At 31.1% G+C, this 20,654-nt stretch overlaps 3 protein-coding genes across 9 annotated transcripts in view; 1 reads left to right on the top strand and 2 right to left on the bottom strand.

Annotated features, from left to right (window-relative positions):
• LOC129810236 (protein tramtrack, alpha isoform) overlaps positions 1-19,059 on the top strand; it is a 30,713-nt gene extending 11,654 nt beyond the window's left edge. For 3 of the 7 annotated variants that reach the window (XM_055860569.1, XM_055860567.1, XM_055860568.1), the window contains exons 5-6: positions 416-524; positions 7,701-9,076. In XM_055860569.1, the coding sequence (XP_055716544.1) occupies positions 416-524; positions 7,701-8,458 (867 nt within the window). In that variant the 3' untranslated portion in view covers positions 8,459-9,076. Of the gene's footprint in view, positions 1-415; positions 525-1,447; positions 5,160-7,700; positions 9,077-17,775 lie in introns of those variants that run through there. The other 4 variants (XM_055860566.1, XM_055860564.1, XM_055860565.1 and 1 more) reach the window with 2 other exon arrangements.
• Positions 19,060-19,208: 149 nt separating this feature from the next.
• On the bottom strand, positions 19,209-19,656 carry LOC129810239 (28S ribosomal protein S33, mitochondrial). The gene has a single exon (XM_055860573.1). The coding sequence runs from the start codon at positions 19,587-19,589 to the stop codon at positions 19,254-19,256; it is 336 nt and encodes a 111-aa protein (XP_055716548.1). The 5' UTR covers positions 19,590-19,656; the 3' UTR covers positions 19,209-19,253.
• A 48-nt stretch (positions 19,657-19,704) lies between these two features.
• LOC129810238 (gonadal protein gdl) lies at positions 19,705-20,437 on the bottom strand. Its single transcript, XM_055860572.1, has 2 exons — positions 20,240-20,437; positions 19,705-20,162 (listed from the first exon to the last, which is right to left on the bottom strand). The coding sequence occupies exons 1-2, from the start codon at positions 20,404-20,406 to the stop codon at positions 19,724-19,726; spliced, it is 606 nt and encodes a 201-aa protein (XP_055716547.1). The 5' UTR covers positions 20,407-20,437; the 3' UTR covers positions 19,705-19,723.
• Between the last annotated feature and the right edge of the window lie 217 nt (positions 20,438-20,654).

The raw sequence follows: 20,654 nt of genomic DNA, 5'->3' as shown, positions 1-20,654 counted from the left end.
ACTCTCACTCAATCGGCTCTTTTTCAATCGGGCGAAAAATTTTGTTGATAATTTTCACGTTTAATTATGAAGCTAATTCGCTGTAGTTCTTCCTATTTTATCGTGATTCTTTATAATTGAGCGCTTTTTGTGGAATTTACAAAGGCTTTGACGACCAAATCTATCGATAAACCGGATGACATTTCGCCCCATATTTCCGATTGAGAGAGGGTCTACTGTATGACAACATTGCATGTCTCGTACTAAAAAACATAACCTAACTTAAAATCAGTGTTTTGAAATCAACGATCTATAAATTGTGGCCTATAGAGCGATGGCCTATAGCGGAGTTCTACTGTATATCCTTTTTCGATATTTTATGTATTTCGTTTTTATTGCGCACATATAGTAATTCCACTTATTTTGGATTATTTAGGAAGCAATGGATACTTCAGAGTCGCAACAGAGCAAATCAGCGTCTCATCCCGCCGCCTCAACGTCTAAAGAACCCAGTCCGCGAAAAGATCAAGACAACAGTACCTCAGGTAAGTGATCAGAGTGTATTTGTGAACATATTGATAGACAGACTTTAATCAAATATTCAAATTCAGAGACTTTGAATATTAAATGATAGGTCTTGTGTGATTGTGGAATGAATGAGTTGTGTATGAGTTAAAAAAAAATGAGGGATATTTCCCATGGCGTCAAAAGCGCCAAAGTCAATTGCTGTATTATAAAATTCTTACTCTCTCGCAGGGTAACAAAAATCACATAAAAAAAAATAGTGTAAGCCAATAGATATTTCAAAAGACAATATAAAAAGCAAAATGATAACAAAAAAAAAGTCGGAAAAGCTAATGGGATTTGTAAAGCAACGCGCGTCGTAGTGTTTGAGATTTTTCGCGATCTTGTGATACTCTATATGAAACTTCTTTTTTTTTCATCTTTCTATTTGCCTTTTCAATATTCCAACAATCAGTATTGATTTCTTTAAACTTTTTTTTGTATTTCCTTAAAGAAATTTAATTCAAAGTAATATTTAAAGTCAAAAAAGTGTTCGGATCGAATATCAATCAAGTCGGCAGGTGAGTCGGATTCACTTTGTCTCTCTCTCTTGTTCTTGCAATTTTTCTTTTTTTTTCGTTTGCGACTTGCCTTCTTTCTAACTCGATCAAATGATTAATCGAATTAGGGAAAAATAGAGCTTTAGGGATTTTTGGCCGACGTGATATGATTTAATTCGATACACCGACATGCAGAAACAAAAAGGCTTTAAATCCCTATAGCTTTTCCTACACTTCATTGTCATTTGAGCGAAAGTGAAAGATCAAGAGTTGTTTTTGATTGTTTTTTACAGTAAATTTCAAGATCATTTGGAGAGATTTTAAAAATGAAATATCTTATTTTTTTTGGATATAGAATAGAAAATTTGGATAAATATGATTTTTTTTAAATTAATTAATTTCAGGTGATCGTTGCTTTGGCGATGATGGATCAGATGGCGATAGTGCAATGGATGCCACCTTTATGGAGCCCCAATTGATGTTGGATGAATACGATGAACCTGTAGAGTTTAAGTATGATCCCAATTCTGCATCACCACCCCCACCTTCAGGCGAACAGACAACACCAGGCGGAGGGGCCACATCTAGTGGCACACGGAGTACCACCGTTCAGTTGGAGATGCCAAAATTGACGCCAATTCTGCAGCATCATATTTTGGCACCCCAGAAAATCCTACCAAAGCTACAGAAACGTCCAAAAGTGAAACAAAATGGCATCTCAGGAGAGCAACAGGGTGGAAGTACGGGGAGTGGTGGTACTGGCGGAAACACCCTCCAAGTGACAAATGTCTTTGGAAACCTCAATAACAATGACTTTATTGACATCTTCAGCAGCAACCTATTCACAACGACCGCCACCTCAACATCCTCCTCGACGTCCCCCCAATCAACCACCACCATCAAGATTGAGCCACAGATTACGAGCAATCGCAGCGGAAAGTACATCATTGATGACTCAGAGGGCTCCGTCAGGGATTTCTGTACCAAAGAGGGCGATCATGTGTATCGCTGCAAAGTATGCTCCCGCGTTTATACCCACATCAGCAATTTCTGTCGCCACTATGTTACGTCACACAAGCGCAATGTCAAAGTCTACCCATGTCCCTACTGCTTCAAAGAATTCACGAGAAAGGACAATATGACGGCCCACGTTAAGATTATCCACAAATTGGAAAGTAGTTCAGCAAATGCAACTGGCGCTGCAACTGTCTCAGCCGCCACGAGTCAGGGTCAATAGGATTCATAAAAGTGAGCGGATTCAGTAAAGAAGTAAAACCCAAAAAAAAAAGAAAAATTGACAAAGGAAGAAACCTTGTGAGAAGCAAAAAAAAATCCTTTTTCACTTTCCACCTCTTTCCTTCTCAATCCACAATTCGTCGCGCACCATCGTGCGACTTTGATGCGAAAGTGAAAAAGTAACTTTCAATCAACCTGTGTACCTTAAATTGCAAGTAGAACTTATTAAAATTTATAAGACGAGATAAAAAAAAAATATGTATGATTTTTTTTTTGAGAGAACTTGTACAGTTCCGTGGGATAGATAAAGTGCTAAGTGAGAAAAAAAAAGTTATTATAAAAAGAAAATTATTATTATCTAAAATATTGTGGCTGTTAACAGTGGCAGCGCTTAAGATGGGATGGAAACAAGGAAGCAAAAAAACAATAATACGTTAAAAATTGTTAAATTAGAAATTTATGATTTATAAAAAAAAATATCATTCCTTCAAAAGGGTATTTTTATAGAACTACTGTGTAATAAAAAAAAAGAAACATTTAATAATTTAATAATCAAAGGAGTATAAGGAAAAAACTACGCAATTTCTAACAAAACAAAAAATAAAATCAAAATTGACAGAGATATACAAAGAAGATGGAGAATATTTAAAAAAAAACAATGGATCAAAATATTTAGCGACCATAGAAAAAAAATTATAGTGTTTATAATAAAAAAAAGAGAAAAAACAATCAATGAAAACTAATATAATAATATTTTGTAGAAAATGAGTACAATTGTTATCTATACTTAGAGGAGAAGGAAGAAATTAAAAATGAAAATTCAAAAAAAAAAGATATACCATAAAGTTGTTATTTTTTTTTTAAAGAAGAACTAATTAATATGTCCATGTTCCATTTAATATTACTCTTTTTCCTATCGACTTTTCCGAAGAAAAATAAATTGAATTATCTTGGTCAAAAATTTAGCATCCGCGAAGTAAAAATTCTTATATCTGTTTTTTTTTTAATTTTTTGTGAGTCAAATAATGAAGACAAAGAAATATAGAATTAAATGAAATATTATAATGAAAAAATATATATTAACTGGGACTGACATCCTGTGATCCAAACAAGTGTACGGCACTTTTTTTCTGTAATAAAATTAACACGATAAAGTAATAAGTGAAAAAAAATATAAGAAACTGTGTAAAAGGTGGAAAGAAACCAAGATAAGAGAAAGATACAAAAGAGCTAATCATACAATGATGCTTCTCACCGAATGATTCAAGCTCCAAGTTGAAAATGTTCACCGTGAATTTTTTTAAACACTTACGAGAGGCCTTATCAAATCATTTGATATCAAATTGAGTAATTAATGACGACAATAAAGTAAAAGAAAAAAAAAAGAGGAAAAAACTATTGATAAAAAATATAACAAAGTATACAATGCTAAATATAAACAGACTGAAAAAAGATGCCTTGAAATATTCTTCCCAATAAAATCTAATATTAGAAATTTAAAAATCAAAAAATAATGTAATCTTCCAGTTTTAATTTGATTTTGAATTAGAAACCACGTTAAAATTAAATATCTTATAAAAAATTTAAATATTTACAAATAAAATACAAATATTAAAAAAAAATCTATGAATTTTTGGATATTTTGAGCAATGGAATAATGGTGAGAGTTCATTTTTTGCATATAAGATTCTAATAATCTTTTCTTTTTTTTATCCATCACTTTTATTTTCTGAAAATGATCAACTGGAATATTATGCGGAAATACGAAGACAACAAATTCTTTAACAGAAAAATTTTAAAAAATACACAATGCGCCTAAAACAACAAAAATTAAAAGTAACGAACTAAAAAATGTGAAGACAAAACATTGAAAAAGTTCTTCAGACCTTTTCCAGGTAAAATAAATCAAGGAGAAAACAATTAAATATTTATCTTATGTTCATTATTTTGGTTTTGTTAACAAAAAAAACAATAATTCATTTTTAAAAACCCCCTATTTTTCTTTTTTTTATTTGTAGAATTTTCATTTTTCTTAGTCTTTTACATAGATAGTGCAATTTAGTTAGTAGAGAGAGAAATGAAAAAAAAGAAACAACTATACAAAATAGTAATTAATTTTATATTAAAATGGTTTATAAAAAAAAGAATAAATAATTACAGCAAAAGTGTGAAAAAATGCACATCAAATTTTCAATCAGGAAATTAAAATAACGATTAATTTTGATTAAAAAGTTTTGCATATATATTTGCGTTATTGTAGACTTTGGAACAAGCAAACACAATCCAATGTTTTTTTTTCTTGTTTTTATTTTGTGTAATTAACACCCATAAGATTTTATTCTTTTTTTTCCAAACAAAGATAAATAAAAAATTAATATTTATTGGAAAGCAACAACAAAAGAAAAACTTTCTCAATTTTATATAATTTTTATTTCCACAAGTGCACTCAAAGATTTATTATGTTTTACTTGTTTTTATTATTATATTTCTTTGTACATTTTTGCACAATACATATTTTTTTTAATATTGAAGTATCCTCCCAATAGAAAAAGGACTATCAATTTGCAAGGCGTGTAATGATACGCATAGAGGAAATATTTTTTTTTATATATAGAAGACAGAAATGGATGAAGCTGATAAAAAGAAAATGAAGAAAAAAACCTTCCAATACGTTATTAATTTTTAATTTAATTTATGGGTTTTTATTTTGTAAAGGTGTAATTTATTATTCTCTATTATGTATTATGTCTCTTTAAAAGAAAAATACACACAACACAATGCTGATGATATAAACTAAAAAGAAAAGAGAGATAAAAAATGAAGTAATTTTATCAAAATGATTTAGAACACAATACACCCAATAAATATAATTTACATCTATATATACATCTATATTTTTTTTTTTTGGCAAAAATTAGTAAATAAAAGTAATCAAAATTTAATTTGAAATTTATTTCAAGTTTGCTTTTACTTTTCGTTCAAATATTCCTCATTTTGTTTTGGTTTGTCTTTTGGTTTCGACTGTGAATTAGGGTAAATTAAGCTAATTCAAACCCTGCTCCAAATGGAAATTTTTCACTACTCCAAATGGAAACGTCACTGTTTTCATGATAAATACAGTACTAAATTACTATATTTATATATTTCCTATACCTCAGTTTCATTATTTAGGTAATTTTGCTCCAAATAAAGCGAAAATCCATGCATATTCAGAAATTTTAATTTGTTAATTTCTCAGAAAAATTAAAAGTGTACCTTTTCACCGGGATATGGAAACTTCGTATTTTACATTTCTTATTTTACATGTGCGTATTGCATATTTCGTATTACGGAAACTTCGTATTCTAGTACATTTCGTATTTTACCATTTCGTATTTCACATTTCGTCTTTCATACATTTTGTACAAAAATTGAACAGGCGCTACTGATAACTTTCCAAAACACAAAATTTTCTTTTGCCTCAACAGGCGATACAGATAACTTCCCAAAGCACAGAAAAATTCCCTTTGCCCAACAGGCGATACTGATATCTTCCAAAAACACAAAAAAATTCTCTTAGCCCCGAACAGGCAATACGGATAATTAGAGCTTATGAAGTTCGACTTTAAACCCCAAAACCCATAGAACTGCAATTTTATTATTTTATTGGTTGATATGCTTGTGTAAAATATATGGCAGACAAAATGTTCAATTTTTGTACAAAATGTATGAAAGACGAAATGTGAAATACGAAATGGTAAAATACGAAATGTACTAGAATACGAAATTTCCGCAATACGAAAAGTGCAATACGAACATGTAAAATACGAAGTTTCCGCAAACCCTTTTCACCATTGAATTTTTCATCAATCGACCATGTTTTCCAATGAAAAACACAATAAATTGACTGTTGTTTATTCGTTTTGTTTAACATTTATGTCATATTTCTGGCTAATTTTACACAGTAAAAAAATGTGTAAAAATTTACTACTATAATAGTGCAAAATCGACCATTTTAGTTGGTTAATTTAAAAATGTTTAAAAAAATGCACAACATTTTGGTAATTTATTGTCACGTGATTGAAAATTACCACTATTATAGTTGAAAAATTTTCAACAATATTGTTTAATTTGAAAATGTGTAAAATTTTAACACTATAATAGTGTGAAATCGAATAAATTAATTATTTAATTGCGATCTGTGTAAAATTTCCCACTGTTATAATCATAAAAATTTTTCAACAATGTTTCGTGATTTAAAACTGTTTGACAAGTTCTAAAAATTACCATTATTATAGTATGATTACAGTTTTTCACATTATTATAGTGTGAAAAAATACACAACTTTATGGTATTTTTTGTCACATGATCAAAAATTAACACTATTATAGTTTGATCATAATTTTTAACACTATTATAGTGTGAAGCCTTGTGTATTTCAACCAAAGTTAGTGAATTTTTAAATAAAAGTTGTGTAAAAATTGTTGAATTTCCAATTAAGACTTATACTTCAGCCGAGATGCTTTTCATTGAGCAAAAGTCATATAGAACATCAAATATTTATATGCATAATAAGTATATCGTGAAGATCCGAGCATCAAATGTAATCATTTCACATTAGGGGGGATCCCGAGTACAGGAAAAACTAATAAAAATGTCTAAAAAGGCAAAAAAATCAAAATCTTCGAAATGAAAAGAAAATTCAACAATAAACAGAATTCGACAATTTTTGAGTTTACACATAAAAATTCAACAATTTTTAAATTCAACAATTTTAAATTTAACACTTTTTCCAAATTTAACACTATAATAGTGGTGTGAAAGATTATACACTATAATAGTGTTAATTTTTTTACTGTGTAGTTAAATTAAGTGCTAATCTTCATTGTTAACGGTACGTGAAGTTTTCAAATGAAATAATTACCTATTTCGTGAACAAAAAGGGTTTTTCTGAAGTGTCTACAAATGCTTCAATAGGAAACCCCGGAAATATGATTTTTTTTGGAGAGATTTTCTTATTGTTTTAGATGGGAAAAGGGAAAAGACCAGGAATAAGAACAAATCCTGCACTCAAGAGCAACTCAACAAGGTTTTCGTCGCGGTTTCACTTACACTGTTTGTCTCCAATTAGAAATTTTCCCTTGTCTCCATTTGGATTAATTTGTTTCCAATAGAAGCATTTTACACTCGCGCATTTTTCTTTCTAAAAGAGTATTTAGCTTTCTAGAAGAGTCAAGGAGCAAATTTATGTAATTCCTTTCAGAAAAAATATGAACTTAATGTATTGAATCTTCTGTCAAAGTTTAAGCGTCTGGAAATGGTTTTGAATTAGGACATTTACCCTATGCTTTGATTTTCATTCCTTTTTTTTTGTACATTTTATTTTTATTTTTTTTAATTTTAGTATTTTCTTTTTTTTTTATTTGAATGGTGCTTTTGTAGATGATGGGAATAGAGAATCAATGGCGGGATATGTGGTGCCGAAACAGGAATCTAAAGATGGAAAATCTATAAAGATCCGGGTAAATCCAATCACACAGACTACTGCGATGAGTTTGCCCAATGCACTGCAACAATTGCAACATGACTCCCTCAACAACAACTCACCAACCCTTGAGGGAGCGTCATCTCCGCAGTCTCACTCATCACCCGCCACACTGGCAATGACACCACCCGCCGAAACACCTGCCACCAGCAGCTCAGTTGCCTCAGCCACCACAACAACGGCATCAACAACAACAACAATCAGTACACCTACGTCAGGATCAACACGACAGCCAGTCCGTAGACGGATACGGCGGAAAGCCAATTCGGCCGTTGATGATCCCGCAGAACAGCTGACAGAAATGAGTGTACGAGGACTCAATCTCTTCCGCTATGCCAGCATCAATGAAGGTGTCTACCAGTGTACAGAATGTGCCAAGGATAATATTCAGAAGACGTTCAAAAACAAATACAGCTTCCAGCGACATGCCTTTCTCTACCACGAAGGTACGCAACGCAAAGTCTTCCCATGTCCTGTATGTGGTAAAGAATTCTCGAGGCCAGACAAAATGAAAAATCATATGAAGACAACACATGAGTGCTATATGCCCAAGGACTGTGTCTATCCCCTGAACTTCCTCGTGGGTGCTGGAATTGATAATGCTTCAATTCCTAAGATGGAAAAAATTGAGACTGCAATGCCAACAACTCAGTGAGAGAGAAACAACAGAAAAATTAAAACAAGAACAATCAACGAGATGAAGGAAAGACATTTGGACTTGTTTTTTTAGAGATGAAACACCCAGTGATCTCCTGTGATCCATCAAGCTAAAAAAAAATTTAAAAAAAAAAATTGCCAATGGAGAAATCCGGAAACCACAAAATCCAGAAAATCTCCATTTAAAACAAAAACAGTGTGAAAATGACAAGGAATCTCTCGAATCCTTTCTTCTCCCACAAGGAACAAGCACAAAAGAAACCACTAATGCGCCAAAAAAAAACAGAAAACACTAAAAAACAAAATAAGGATCAGGAAGAAAGAGCCCAGAAGCAATAAAATTTGAGAGGAACTTCTGAAAGAGAGACCCCTGTGGTGCTAAAGTGCCTTAAATGAACAACAATCTGACTGACTATTTTTCTTTTCCTTTTTTTGTTGTACAAAAAAAATATTTACACATTTACACAATTCTTTCAACTTTCTTCCAAAGTCTGAAATACAAATTTTGAAAAACAAGAGAAAAAAAACAGAAATCCAGTATCCCCAAAATTAGCCTAACTAAATTTTAAAAGTAAAACAAAAAATTTTGGTTTGCAAAATAAATTTTTAAAATGAATTAACTATCAAGCCAATCATCGCTTTTTGCGACTAAACCAATTTTCTGAAATATTTTTTATACCTCTGTCAGATTTTGGATCAGGAAAATTTCATTAATTCAAAATTCACATCTCTTTCTTTCTCAAACGTTTTGCATAATGGCCTCTACACATTGGGAGCAATTTTTGTCAAAAATTGCGTTTTTGACAGAAATTTGACGTTTCCCCCTACAACGCTGCAGGGAATTTCCTTCAAAAAAGCAATTTTTGACAAAAATTGCTACCAATGTGTAGAGGCCATAAAGGCCTCTAAATATTGAGAATAAATTTCATCAAAAATTGCTTTTTTTGCAGGAAATTGCCTACGCAGTGCTGTAGGTAGAAACGTCAAATTTCTGTCAAAAATGTAACTTGACAAAAATTGATTCCAAGGTGTAGGGCTTAAGTCCATCTCATTCGTACTCAAAATGAATTAAAATACAGTAGCCTCTCTGAAATTCGGGCATTTGGGGCCAAAATGTCACCCGAATTAGAGAGAAATTTGGGCAACAAACTTTTTGAAGTGCAACGGTTTTTTACAGTAGACTCTCTCTCAATTAGGCATTTGGGGCGAAATGTCATCCGGTTTATCGATAAATTTGGGCGTCAAAGCCTTTGTAAATTCCACAAAAAGCGCTCAATTATAAGGGATCACGATAAAATAGGAAGAACTACAGCAAAATTGAGCAAATTTGCTTCATAATTAAACGTGAAAATTGTCAACAAAATTTTCCGCCCGATTGAAAAAGAGCCGATTGAGTGAGAGTCTACTGTATTAATCTGCACACACATATCAAGTTTACATACTCATATTATATTGTAAATTTCATGAAAATCCTTAAATAATGCGAAATCACATCAAAACTAAGGCAAATTTGAGCATTTTTACTTCATTTCATAATCATAATCAAACTTGAACAATGAACAAACTTTTTTCAAATGTAACTTCTGCCCGAATTAAAAAGTAGCCCAATCTTAAAAGAGCCGAATTAGCGAGAGTAGACTGTATACGACAAGGCCTCTACACAGAAAAAAATATTTTGTAAAATTGTTCGTAAATGTTTGTGAAGTCCTATGGTGGACTTACAAAAAATTTTGTACGTTTTTCAGAAACATTGTTCGTAAAATGATCATTTGACGAACATTTTTTGTACTTTTACAAACATTTGTTCGTAAATGTTCGTAAACACACGAAAAAAATTTCATAAAGTTTTGTCATTTGTCCGTATTTTTGTTTGTCTGGCAAAAATTTACGAACAAATGACAAAATTTTATGAAATTTTTTTTGTGTGTTTACGAACATTTACGAACAAATGTTTGTAAAAGTACAAAAAATGTTCGTCAAATGATCATTTTACGAACAATGTTTGTGAAAAAAGTACAAAATTTTACAAACTTGTTTGTGGGTTATATGATTCACGAGCATTTCGTAAATCCTCCATAGGATTTCACAAACATTTACGAACAATTTCACAAAATATTTTTTTCTGTTTAATATACAAAAATGGCCTTTCTTCACTAAAATCTTGAAAACGTCAGCAAATGGTTTGAAAAATCTAAGGCTAAAGTTTTTCAAGATTAAACTGGACGCAGAAAGTGCGAATTAGCGAGTCTACTGTAAAATTCAATTTCTTATGATGGTTAAAAGAAGAAGAAGAAGAAGAGTGCGAAAAAGTAAGATGGATACAGTAGACTCACTCAATCGGCTCTTTTTCAATCGGGCGAAAAATTTTGTTGACAATTTTCACGTTTAATTATAAAGCTAATTTGCTCAAATTCGCTGTAGTTCTACCTATTTTATCGTGATTCTTTATAATTGAGCGCTTTTTGTGAAATTTACAAAGGCTTTGGTGCCTAAATCTATCGATAAACCGGATGACATTTCGCCCCATATTTCCGATTGAGAGAGAGTCTACTGTATATCCAAAACGATTGATTATCAATTTTGATTTCACGAAATTTTCCTAATCCTAAAAGCTGTACCGGAGACAAATCAAAAAATAAAATCAAAATTCATTTTTTTCTTTCTCCACAACTACAAAATAAATAAAGAAATATGAGAAAAAATTTAAAAAAAAAACTATCACGTAAAAAAAGAAAGTACAAATTAGAATAAATTAATCATTTTGAGGAAAATTGTAAAGTGAATAATTAAAAAGAAATTGAAGTAAATGCCATGGAGTAGTAAAAATGAGAAAAAAATAATTAAAAGAAATCTTAGTCCCAATTGAATTATGTTACTTGAAATAAAAAACAACTATACTATGTTCTCAATTTAATTTAAATAAAGTGAATTTTTTTTAATTGTAAAATGGGAAAGGTTTTATCAATAAAAAAAAACAATACCCTGAAAAATTGCCCTAGTATCTTACACATTTATTTTTTGGAAGCGGAAAATACCTTTAAAAAAAAAGAGTGAAAATATTACTAGAATGAAAAGCTAAGCTTTGCTAACACCTCTGTTTTTTTTTTTAATATAAACTCGAAATACGAGTAAACTCACAATAGCAAAAAATCGAAAAAATAATATTTCGATTTGATTTATACAATTTTTGTGATAATTATTATTTTTGAATAATGTTAATAATCTTCTTTCTTCTGTAAATAAAAACAACAAGTTTTTCGTGTAAAGAGGAATTGCATAAACACAAAAAGTACTTGCACAAAAACCGTGAAAAATAGAACGTGAAAGAATTAAAAAAAAGAAAATATACAACAGTAACGAAAGCAACAAAATAACAATTTTTTAAGGAGAAGAAACACTATCTTTAGTATAAATATAATTTGTATAGAACTTTTACCTTTTTTCCCTTAAAACATTTTTTTGTATATTTTTTCTCTAATTTTGAGTGGTTATTGTATTAACACGAACAGATGGTTTGTTACACATAAACACACTAAAAAAAATTGGTCAGTTTGTAGTCTATTTTTGCTTCACCGAAAACAAATCTTTTAAATTAAAAGATTTGTGCCATTGCAGTTGTACAATGGAGATGTAAAAAGAGAAAAACAGAGTAATAACAAAAAAGAATAAATAATTTATCGAAAAAAAAGGAGAAGAAAGAAGCAACCATGAAGGAAAATCTTCAGTAAAAATAGTAATTTAAAGAAAAAAAAACTTAAAAGCAATATATTACTCTAGTAATAAAGTTTTTATTTTGGAAATATTATAAATATTATTAATTATTTTCTATTTTCTACTATAATTATTTTCAATGAAGAAAAATATATATATAGAATAGGCTAAAACAAAAGAAATTTCACGTGCTGTAAAAACCGATTTTCATTTTTTTTTGTTTTTTTTTTAATATTTTGATAAAAAAAAATTTCAAGTCTATTTTCAACATTAAGAACAGTGCAATGATTATATTTTTGAAAGAGAGAGAGAGAATGCATGGAAGAAGTTATAATGAAGGAATTAAAAAAGTCCTAATTAACGGGTGTGGTTAAATAAACCTTTTTTTTTACAATCACCTACATATAACCTAATAATTCTAGTGTTGTATAATTAAAGAACCTCAAAGAGGGACAATTGGCAATTTATTTTTCTTTTCACAACAATATACCACCCGTTATCCCTGTTATTGAAAAAAAAATCGCGAAAACAAGAACCACCTATTTTTTTTTCTGAAAACCCTTGTCCAGTGAATACTTTTAGTCTAATTTGTATTTTTCGCACACAACAAAATATTGAAAGGGAAAACAACGTGAAAAAAACATTGCAAAGAAAAATATAAAAATATAAAAACTGCTTCGCGATGAAGTAAAATTAAAACAATTTTGTGTGTTTTGTGTGCGTGTGAATTTAATTATTTAAAAAATTAATATTATTAAACAAAAAAAGCAGATGGAATCTTTATATATATTTGTATTTACACCTACAACAAGTCAGACAAAAAAAATCATTTGTATAAAAGATGAATCATATTTTGTTCTTTTTTAATAAAGCAAAACAAAACCCAAGATTAAAATGAGAAAAAGTATTTACCTGTTTTTTATCGAACTTTTATATATGTCATCCACTCGAGGAAGAGAAAAAAACCACTGAAAATAGAAGAAAAATGCTTTGTAAGAATACACTGAAAATTTAATTTAACACGGTGTGAAAGAAATTACAGAAAAAAACGGAAATGAATGATTTTTTATTGTAATAAATTTCATATTAAATTATCAACAGCCTTTTATTACATTGAAAACTAATCTTTTAATTATATCGATCATGAGATGCAGTTTAACAAATTATTATCATAATGAGCATTGCACAATAATTTTTGGTTTTGTAAACATGTTTTCGAAACAGCCTATGAGAGTGAGCGAGATGGGCGAGATGATTAGAAGTAAATTTTAGCCCATATTCTCGTTGAAATGTCAAATTCAAATACATGTTTTACAAAACAAAATTATTGTGTTTGAGCCACAATTGTTAAAAAGTCGGACAACGTGGTATTTCGGACAAACCAATTTGGAAGCTGCAATTTTAATTTTCTAGTAAAAATTTATTAACCCTCTAACGAACGGGTAAGACCGCCTCCAGGCGGTCTTCACAAAAATTACATTTACAGCGACAATAAAGGTTTTATTTATTTAAAAGTGCTATAGTGTCCTCGGTAATAGTCTTATAAACATCTCTTGAAAGTTTGAACTCATTTTGACTCTTCGTTTAGTTGCTATTCCCAGTTTTGTGTGACAGGTCAGAGAAAAAGCAACAAAAAATATTTGTGCACAAAAACTCATTTCCAATTTCCATAAAAATACCGATTTAAAGTTATCTGACTAAAATACATTTATTTTTTACTGAAAGATATGTCATTCTACTTTGTATATTTTATTTAAAAAATTTGAAAAAACTAAAAATTTGAATTTTAGAAGCAAAAAGAGTTTCAAAAAATTTTTATATTTTCTATCCTAGCGCCTAAACTAAGAGATAATGAAGAATGGATGGTTTTTTTCGAGTTTATTGGATCATAATTATCCTAGAAAACATTATTTTAGAACTTTTTTTCACATATTAAAGAAAACACCGTTAGAGGGTTAAATTTTAAAGTGCTCTTAAAATAATTTATTTTTATTTAAGTTTTAAGAGTCTGGCCGAAATTAAAATCAGTTTGTCCGACATGGCGATATGTTCCACATTTCCATGTTCATCCTATGTGACATTACAGTAAGTGAAATCTACATCTAGTCATCTTGCACAATGACATTTGCTTCGTAAACATGTTTACAAAACAAGAGGGACTATGCCCAACACGAAATAACCTTTGTTTCTAAACATGTTTTCAAAATTACTTATGAGATGGACAGAGATGACTAGATGTCGATCTTATTCACTCTTACGGAAATTTTACTAGAGGAGCGGAAATTTTTTATACGCCTAGTGCACAATAATTTTTGTTTGTAAACCTGTTTTCAACATTATCTATGAGTGTAAATGAAATGTAGATATATTCCCAACGCATAATAACTTTTGTTTGTAAACATGCTTTCAAAATTTCCTATGACAGTGAATAAGATTACTAGATTTATATCTCTTTCACTCTCACTAAGTTGTCAAAAAGATGTTTGCAAAACAAAATTTATTATACGTTGAGCATTATTATAAGTCTAAAATGTAAACTTTACAAAAGAGGTTAAAAAGTTTTGACTTGACAGTTAAAATTTGTTTTTAAAATATTTCACTGCAATTACAGTAGACTCTCTCTCAATCGGGTATATGGGTCAAAATGTCATCCAAATGACCGAGAGATTTGGGTATCGAAATCATTGTAAATTCCACAAAAAGTGCTCAAATATAAAGAATCACGATAAAATAAGAACTACAGCGAATTTGAGCAAATTAGCTTCATAATTAAACGTGAAAATTGCCAACAAAATTTTGCGCCTGATTGAAAAAGAGCCGATTGAGCGAGAGTCTACTGTATATACTTTCAGCTTCAGTAGTATACTTTCAGAAACTATATTTTATCATACATACGCATTGAATATCTTCTGGTTAACGCTACTTTTAAGTTATTTGCAGTATTTTTTTCTTGTAACTTTTGCGGCAATATCTTATCTTAATGAACATAAAATTTTGTGGGGATGTACTTAGATCTAAGATTTCTGAATCCAATAGTATAAAAAGATAGTATTTTTATACTATTGTAAGTAGACTCACAATACTCTTCTTTGGAGCCGACGAAAGCGACGAAATGTTTATCTGATGAGTGAAAGATGTAACAAGAACTCACTTTCATTCACTGAAATAAAGGTAATTCTGCATATCTATGAGAATTGTCATACTGTAGAAAGATTTCGTATAAATGAACAAACTGGGACAGTTTAAGTTGGATACTTGCATAGGATTTGGCTTTAAAATCGATAAATCTTACATTGTTCATTACAAAGTTTATCAAGTTATTTTTAACTCGTGACTTTTCTCATTAGTTTTTTTTTTTGTATGACAATTCTGGAAAATATGCAGAATCCGTCCCCAGATCCTGTTTGGTAATAGAGATATGGTATTTACTGAAGACATTCTATTTAACAATTCTGAGATATTAAATTGAAAACATTTAAGAAAGTAGTGGAATTATTTGATTAAACTCGTGTTATCTCAATAAATCGATCTCAGACTAGAGGTTAAGCCCATTTTATGAGGTATCAAAATCCTAAGTAGCCACTAATTTCATTAGATTTTTAGAATCTATAGTGGATTATTTGTCTTTAATAATCCAATCTTGACCAAAAATATTTCAAAAAATCTTGACTGATAAGAAATTAGAGTTAAACCATATTGCTAAGCCCTACACGGGCTTCAGATCTAAAGGTTTAGCCAGAGGGCTTAATTCCTCTAATTTCTTATCAATCAAAATGTTTCGGAAAATTTTGACTTATGCTTGGATTATTAAGGACAAATGCTCTATTAGAATCTGAAAAACTAATAAAATTGGTTGCTACAGTAGACTCTCTCTCAATCGGGAATATGGGGCAAAATGTCATCCGGTTTAGCGATAGAATTGACCGTCAAAGCCTATGTAAATTCCACAAAAAGCGCTCAATTATAAAGAATCACGATAAAATAGAAAGAACTACAGTGAATTTGATCGAATTAGCTTCATAATTAAACGTGAAAATTGTCAACAAAATTTGTCGCCCGATTGAGAAAGAGCCGATTGAGCGAGAGTATACTGTACATAGGATTTTAAGAACTTCGGGAATTGGACTAAACCTCTAATCTGAAGACCGATTTAAGGCCCAAACAAACTCCAACTGATTCTCAAGAATATTTAGCTCTAATATTTAGCTAAATATTCTATTATATTTTAGCTTTATTTATTTATATTATATTTTTTCTATTATATTTTAGCGAATATTTAGCTTAATACTCTGTGTATGTCGATAAATCTTTACTACCAAATTTTACAGGATAAGTCTAGTTGTACGAATTACATCCCTATCTCTCTGTCTTCCCTGAATTTGTCAGATTATTGTCAAAATCCACTTATCTCTTTCATTAAAATATTCTCCTTGGACCCAGCAAAAGTTCATTGAAAAGAAAAAATGTCTGAAAATTCACTTCTTTTTGATTTAGTCCAGTTATACCAAGTTCCCGAAAATCTGGAATTTATGCAATAAGAAATTCTAGTGATTTTACAAAATCTGTTGGATTATTTGCTTAAAAATAAATATTTTCGCAAAAATCTTATTTTTTGAGAAATCAGAGCAATAAGCCATATGGATAAATCTTAGGTCTGCAACCTGTTTACAATCAGAAAAGAACGTTATCTTTGTTTTACATATGATGATTAGCTAGTCTTATGATCCTTTTATTTAGAATTTTAAATTCACCTAGTAAAATAGGGGATCTGTGAGTCAGCTTGAAATATCGGACACTTCTTTTAACTCTCAAAATTTTTATATTTTTTTTTTTTCAATTTCTAGAAGTTGTATAAATGCCAAAGGAACAAAATAGCGTTGACTCTACGAACAAGATGTAAAATCTGTAAAATAAACCTTGAAAGAGATTTGGAAAGGACTTCAAGAACATGGTGTCCGATATAAAACACAAAGCAATATGGCAATATCTATGATTTTTTTTATTTAATTTTAAATATTCTAAGAATTTTAGAGGGAAAATAATTTAACTTTTTAAGGTTCTAAATAACTTTTGAAAAGAAGATAGCAAATAAAGCGAAGAACCTTAGGACTTTAGGGCTCATGTAACGTGTCCGACATTTGGAACATTTGGACCCTTGGGAACAGTTCTCATAAGTAGCCAGGGAAAAATATCTGGTTACTTAATCATACTTAGAGAGTGAAGCTCCTATCGTGAGAGATTTAATAAAAAAAATTCTATCCAAAATTGACACAATTTAAGACTATATGGATATCAACTGATACGTTTAGATCTCTCAAAATCAAGGAAATATATTTACATTCCTCGAATCAATTTCAATTGCACCTAATATGGACTTCAGACCTTGGCTTTGCCATATGGCTTAAATTCTCTAATTTCATATCGATCAAGATTTTTTGGAAAATTTTGACTTAATTGGATTGTGAAGGGTAAATAATGATCTTTAGGGGCTGAAAAATCAATAAAATTGGTTGCTGTTGAAGGTTTTGAGACCCTCGGGAACTGGGCTAAACCTTTGGTCTGAAGACAGTCTAAGGGAGCTCAAATATTCTTTTTTCTTTTCAGATAAAACCAAGGATATGTGCAACTTCCCACCAGCCCTGGTAGTGCAGATTCTTCCAGAAAAACCTCCAAAAAATGCAGAAGACGATCCAGAAAGGGAATCTGCAATTTTGGACAAAACTAAGAATGTCCAAGAGAAGGCTGACTTACTGCACTATCTCATTCAAGAGGACGGAAGTGTTGTGTGTAAATTATGCGGAGAAGTTCTATCCAGTCGAACTCACTGGTACCGCCACAAGTACAAAATCCACAATCCCACTAATTCTTCCTCTAGCCACCCAAGTGCTCTCTTCCAATGTGACCAGTGCAGTGCATTTTTTAAATCTCGCAAAGGCTACATCGGACATCTGGCCAGTCGTCACACAAACACCGTAGACTTTCCTGCTACCATCACGGTGAACCAGGAAGTGTCTACAGAAAATGTGTCCGTGAAAATAACTACAGGGAATCGCCTTTTTGAAGATTCATGGGAAGATCAGAGGAAACGGGATGAGCAACTTGTGGCAAATATTATCAATCGCGTAAGGAAGGAATGTGAAGCCCAAGGAACTACTGAAAGTCGGAAAGGCTACAATCGGCGATCTACAGTCATGAACACATCCTAAGATTGTTCCAGGAGAATGCAGAGAATCTGAACATCAGACATTTCTTGAGAACCTCCAGATTGAATTGGAGGAATCAAAACCCTTCTAAAGTAAAGAAAACTAAACCCCAGTGCCAAAGATACCAAGATTATTAAGTTCCTTGAGCTCTAAATCATCCCATAAGCCCTAAGGATTTCCTTCCTAAATGCAGACTAACAGGGTAAGAAACCCCCAGGGTTTGTTAATATTTCAAAACTAGGTTTGATGATCCTCAAAAGAGACAGGAATCGGATCAGATACAAGTCTTTCATCCCCTTTTCTTGGAAAAAATACTTATGCCCCATTCTTTTACGTACTTCGTTTTGAACGAAGCAATAGAACAATTTCCAAGGTTTTTCCGAAATATTACAATCAGTAAGATATTAAAAAGTAATATTTGAGGAAGAAAAAAGTATTTACCTTTTCGTATATTCGATGTTGTGATAAAATACCAAAAATTATAAAACTTTATTGTAAATTTCTAATGACAACTCAACTATTGAATAAAGAATCTAGATTTTGGGATATTCACGTCCAAAATAAACTTCTCTAGATATGTGATGTTAGAATTAAACTTTAAAGAGTATATTTTCAAGTACTTTTCTGTGTAAAAACTAATAAAAAACACATTTTACGAGAAAAATAAAATTTCTTCGACTGGGCCAACTGAATTTTCTATTCGACTGAATTGTAATACGAATACCAGCCACTCATAGCGCTGTCAGCAGTGTGAAGGGTGTGAAGTAAAAGAAACAAAAAATTTTGATTTTTTTTTAATAATTTTAATTATTTTTTACATAAACTCATTTTTATCTACATAATTCTATGTAAAGAAATTAATTTAAATTGATCCAGGGACTATTTCTTAGATCTCTTGCCTTCGCCACGGGGTGGAGGAGCTTTCCCACGTAGAGCGCGGAGTCTTTTCATTTCCTCTTTGAAGTCCTCATGCTCATCGCGGAAAAGACCATATGCCCGGAGATGCCTCATCAACCAGCCAACTTCCACATGCCGCGGGTAGTAATTCACGTAATAATCTTCCTTTTCTACGGGTTTGGCGCTGAACATCTTGACCACCTTCATTGACTTTGAATTTGTAGGTCTGGCAACTTCCCCAAAAATCCTATTAGACAAATACTGCATCCTCCTTGCGTAGGGTGTATTTAAATTTATTAAACTTTTGTATTTGGACATTTTTAACAAATATTTTCCACTATTTTCTCAATGTTTACGTTTTTCACGTGCCGAACCCCAACGTCAAACTCAGCGAAAACTGAGCGCAAAAAAAATTAACGAAAAGTTTCAGGCGGGAATTTCAAAATACAATTTTATTTATTTGGCTCGAATTTCATATTGCTAAGTCGAAGAATAAAATCTAATAGGTGCATTTGGATTTTGATATCCTTAGGATTGTCTGTGACATAAAATCCAGGAACACCTGCTTTATCCAGAGTTATTTGTTGATCCTTCACTTTTTGATCCAAATGCAATACAAGCTTTATGTCCGTTTCCTTCAATTTCTGCGTATGTTTTATCTTCATGAGATTGAGAATATGCTCCAATTCTTCATCATCGTGAATCTTAGATACCCATTCCTGAACCTCAATATTGTGTTCTGTCTCAACTTGCTGCCGCAATTGTTCCAGATGCTTCTCTGTAACGTGCTGAATTTCCATCAGACCCTTCACGATCTCAAAAATGGTGTCATTTAGCAGAGAATTCGCCAAACCGGTAAGTAATTCATATGGGATCCTCATCTGGTATGATCTGTGATAAGGGTGGATTTTGCATAACATTAAGAAATGAAGGATTCAAGCCATATCAAAACAATAACAAAGTCTTACTCTGGAAGTTCTGCATGGAACAATTTGAGATGTTCCAGGAGGAAATACAATTTCCTCTGAAGATATTCAGGAGTTGGAGCTTCTGCCACTTCTCCCCCAATCAATGAAGAATTATTATCGTCAGAGATTTCCCCATAATATTTAGTATTTTCTTGATTTTCTTCCATTCCCACAGAATCTGTGACGAACCAGACTAAAGTTTTCATATATTATTGACACCTATCGTTTTACTTTATTACAAAATGGTCGTTATTACACTACATAATATTCGAGGTAACTAGCAAAATTAAAGGGATGTCAAGAAAATGCAAAGGTAACTTAACCCTTTAAGAACGATTGGGTCACCGGGGTCACCGGTAACCCAAAAATAAAATTTTTCCTACTGCCTTCTAAAGTTGTATTTTGATCTAAAAAG

The sequence above is a fragment of the Phlebotomus papatasi genome, chromosome 1 (assembly GCF_024763615.1).
Source record: "Phlebotomus papatasi isolate M1 chromosome 1, Ppap_2.1, whole genome shotgun sequence".
NCBI lineage: Eukaryota > Metazoa > Arthropoda > Insecta > Diptera > Psychodidae > Phlebotomus > Phlebotomus papatasi.
This window is presented reverse-complemented; position numbering and strand designations above follow the sequence as displayed.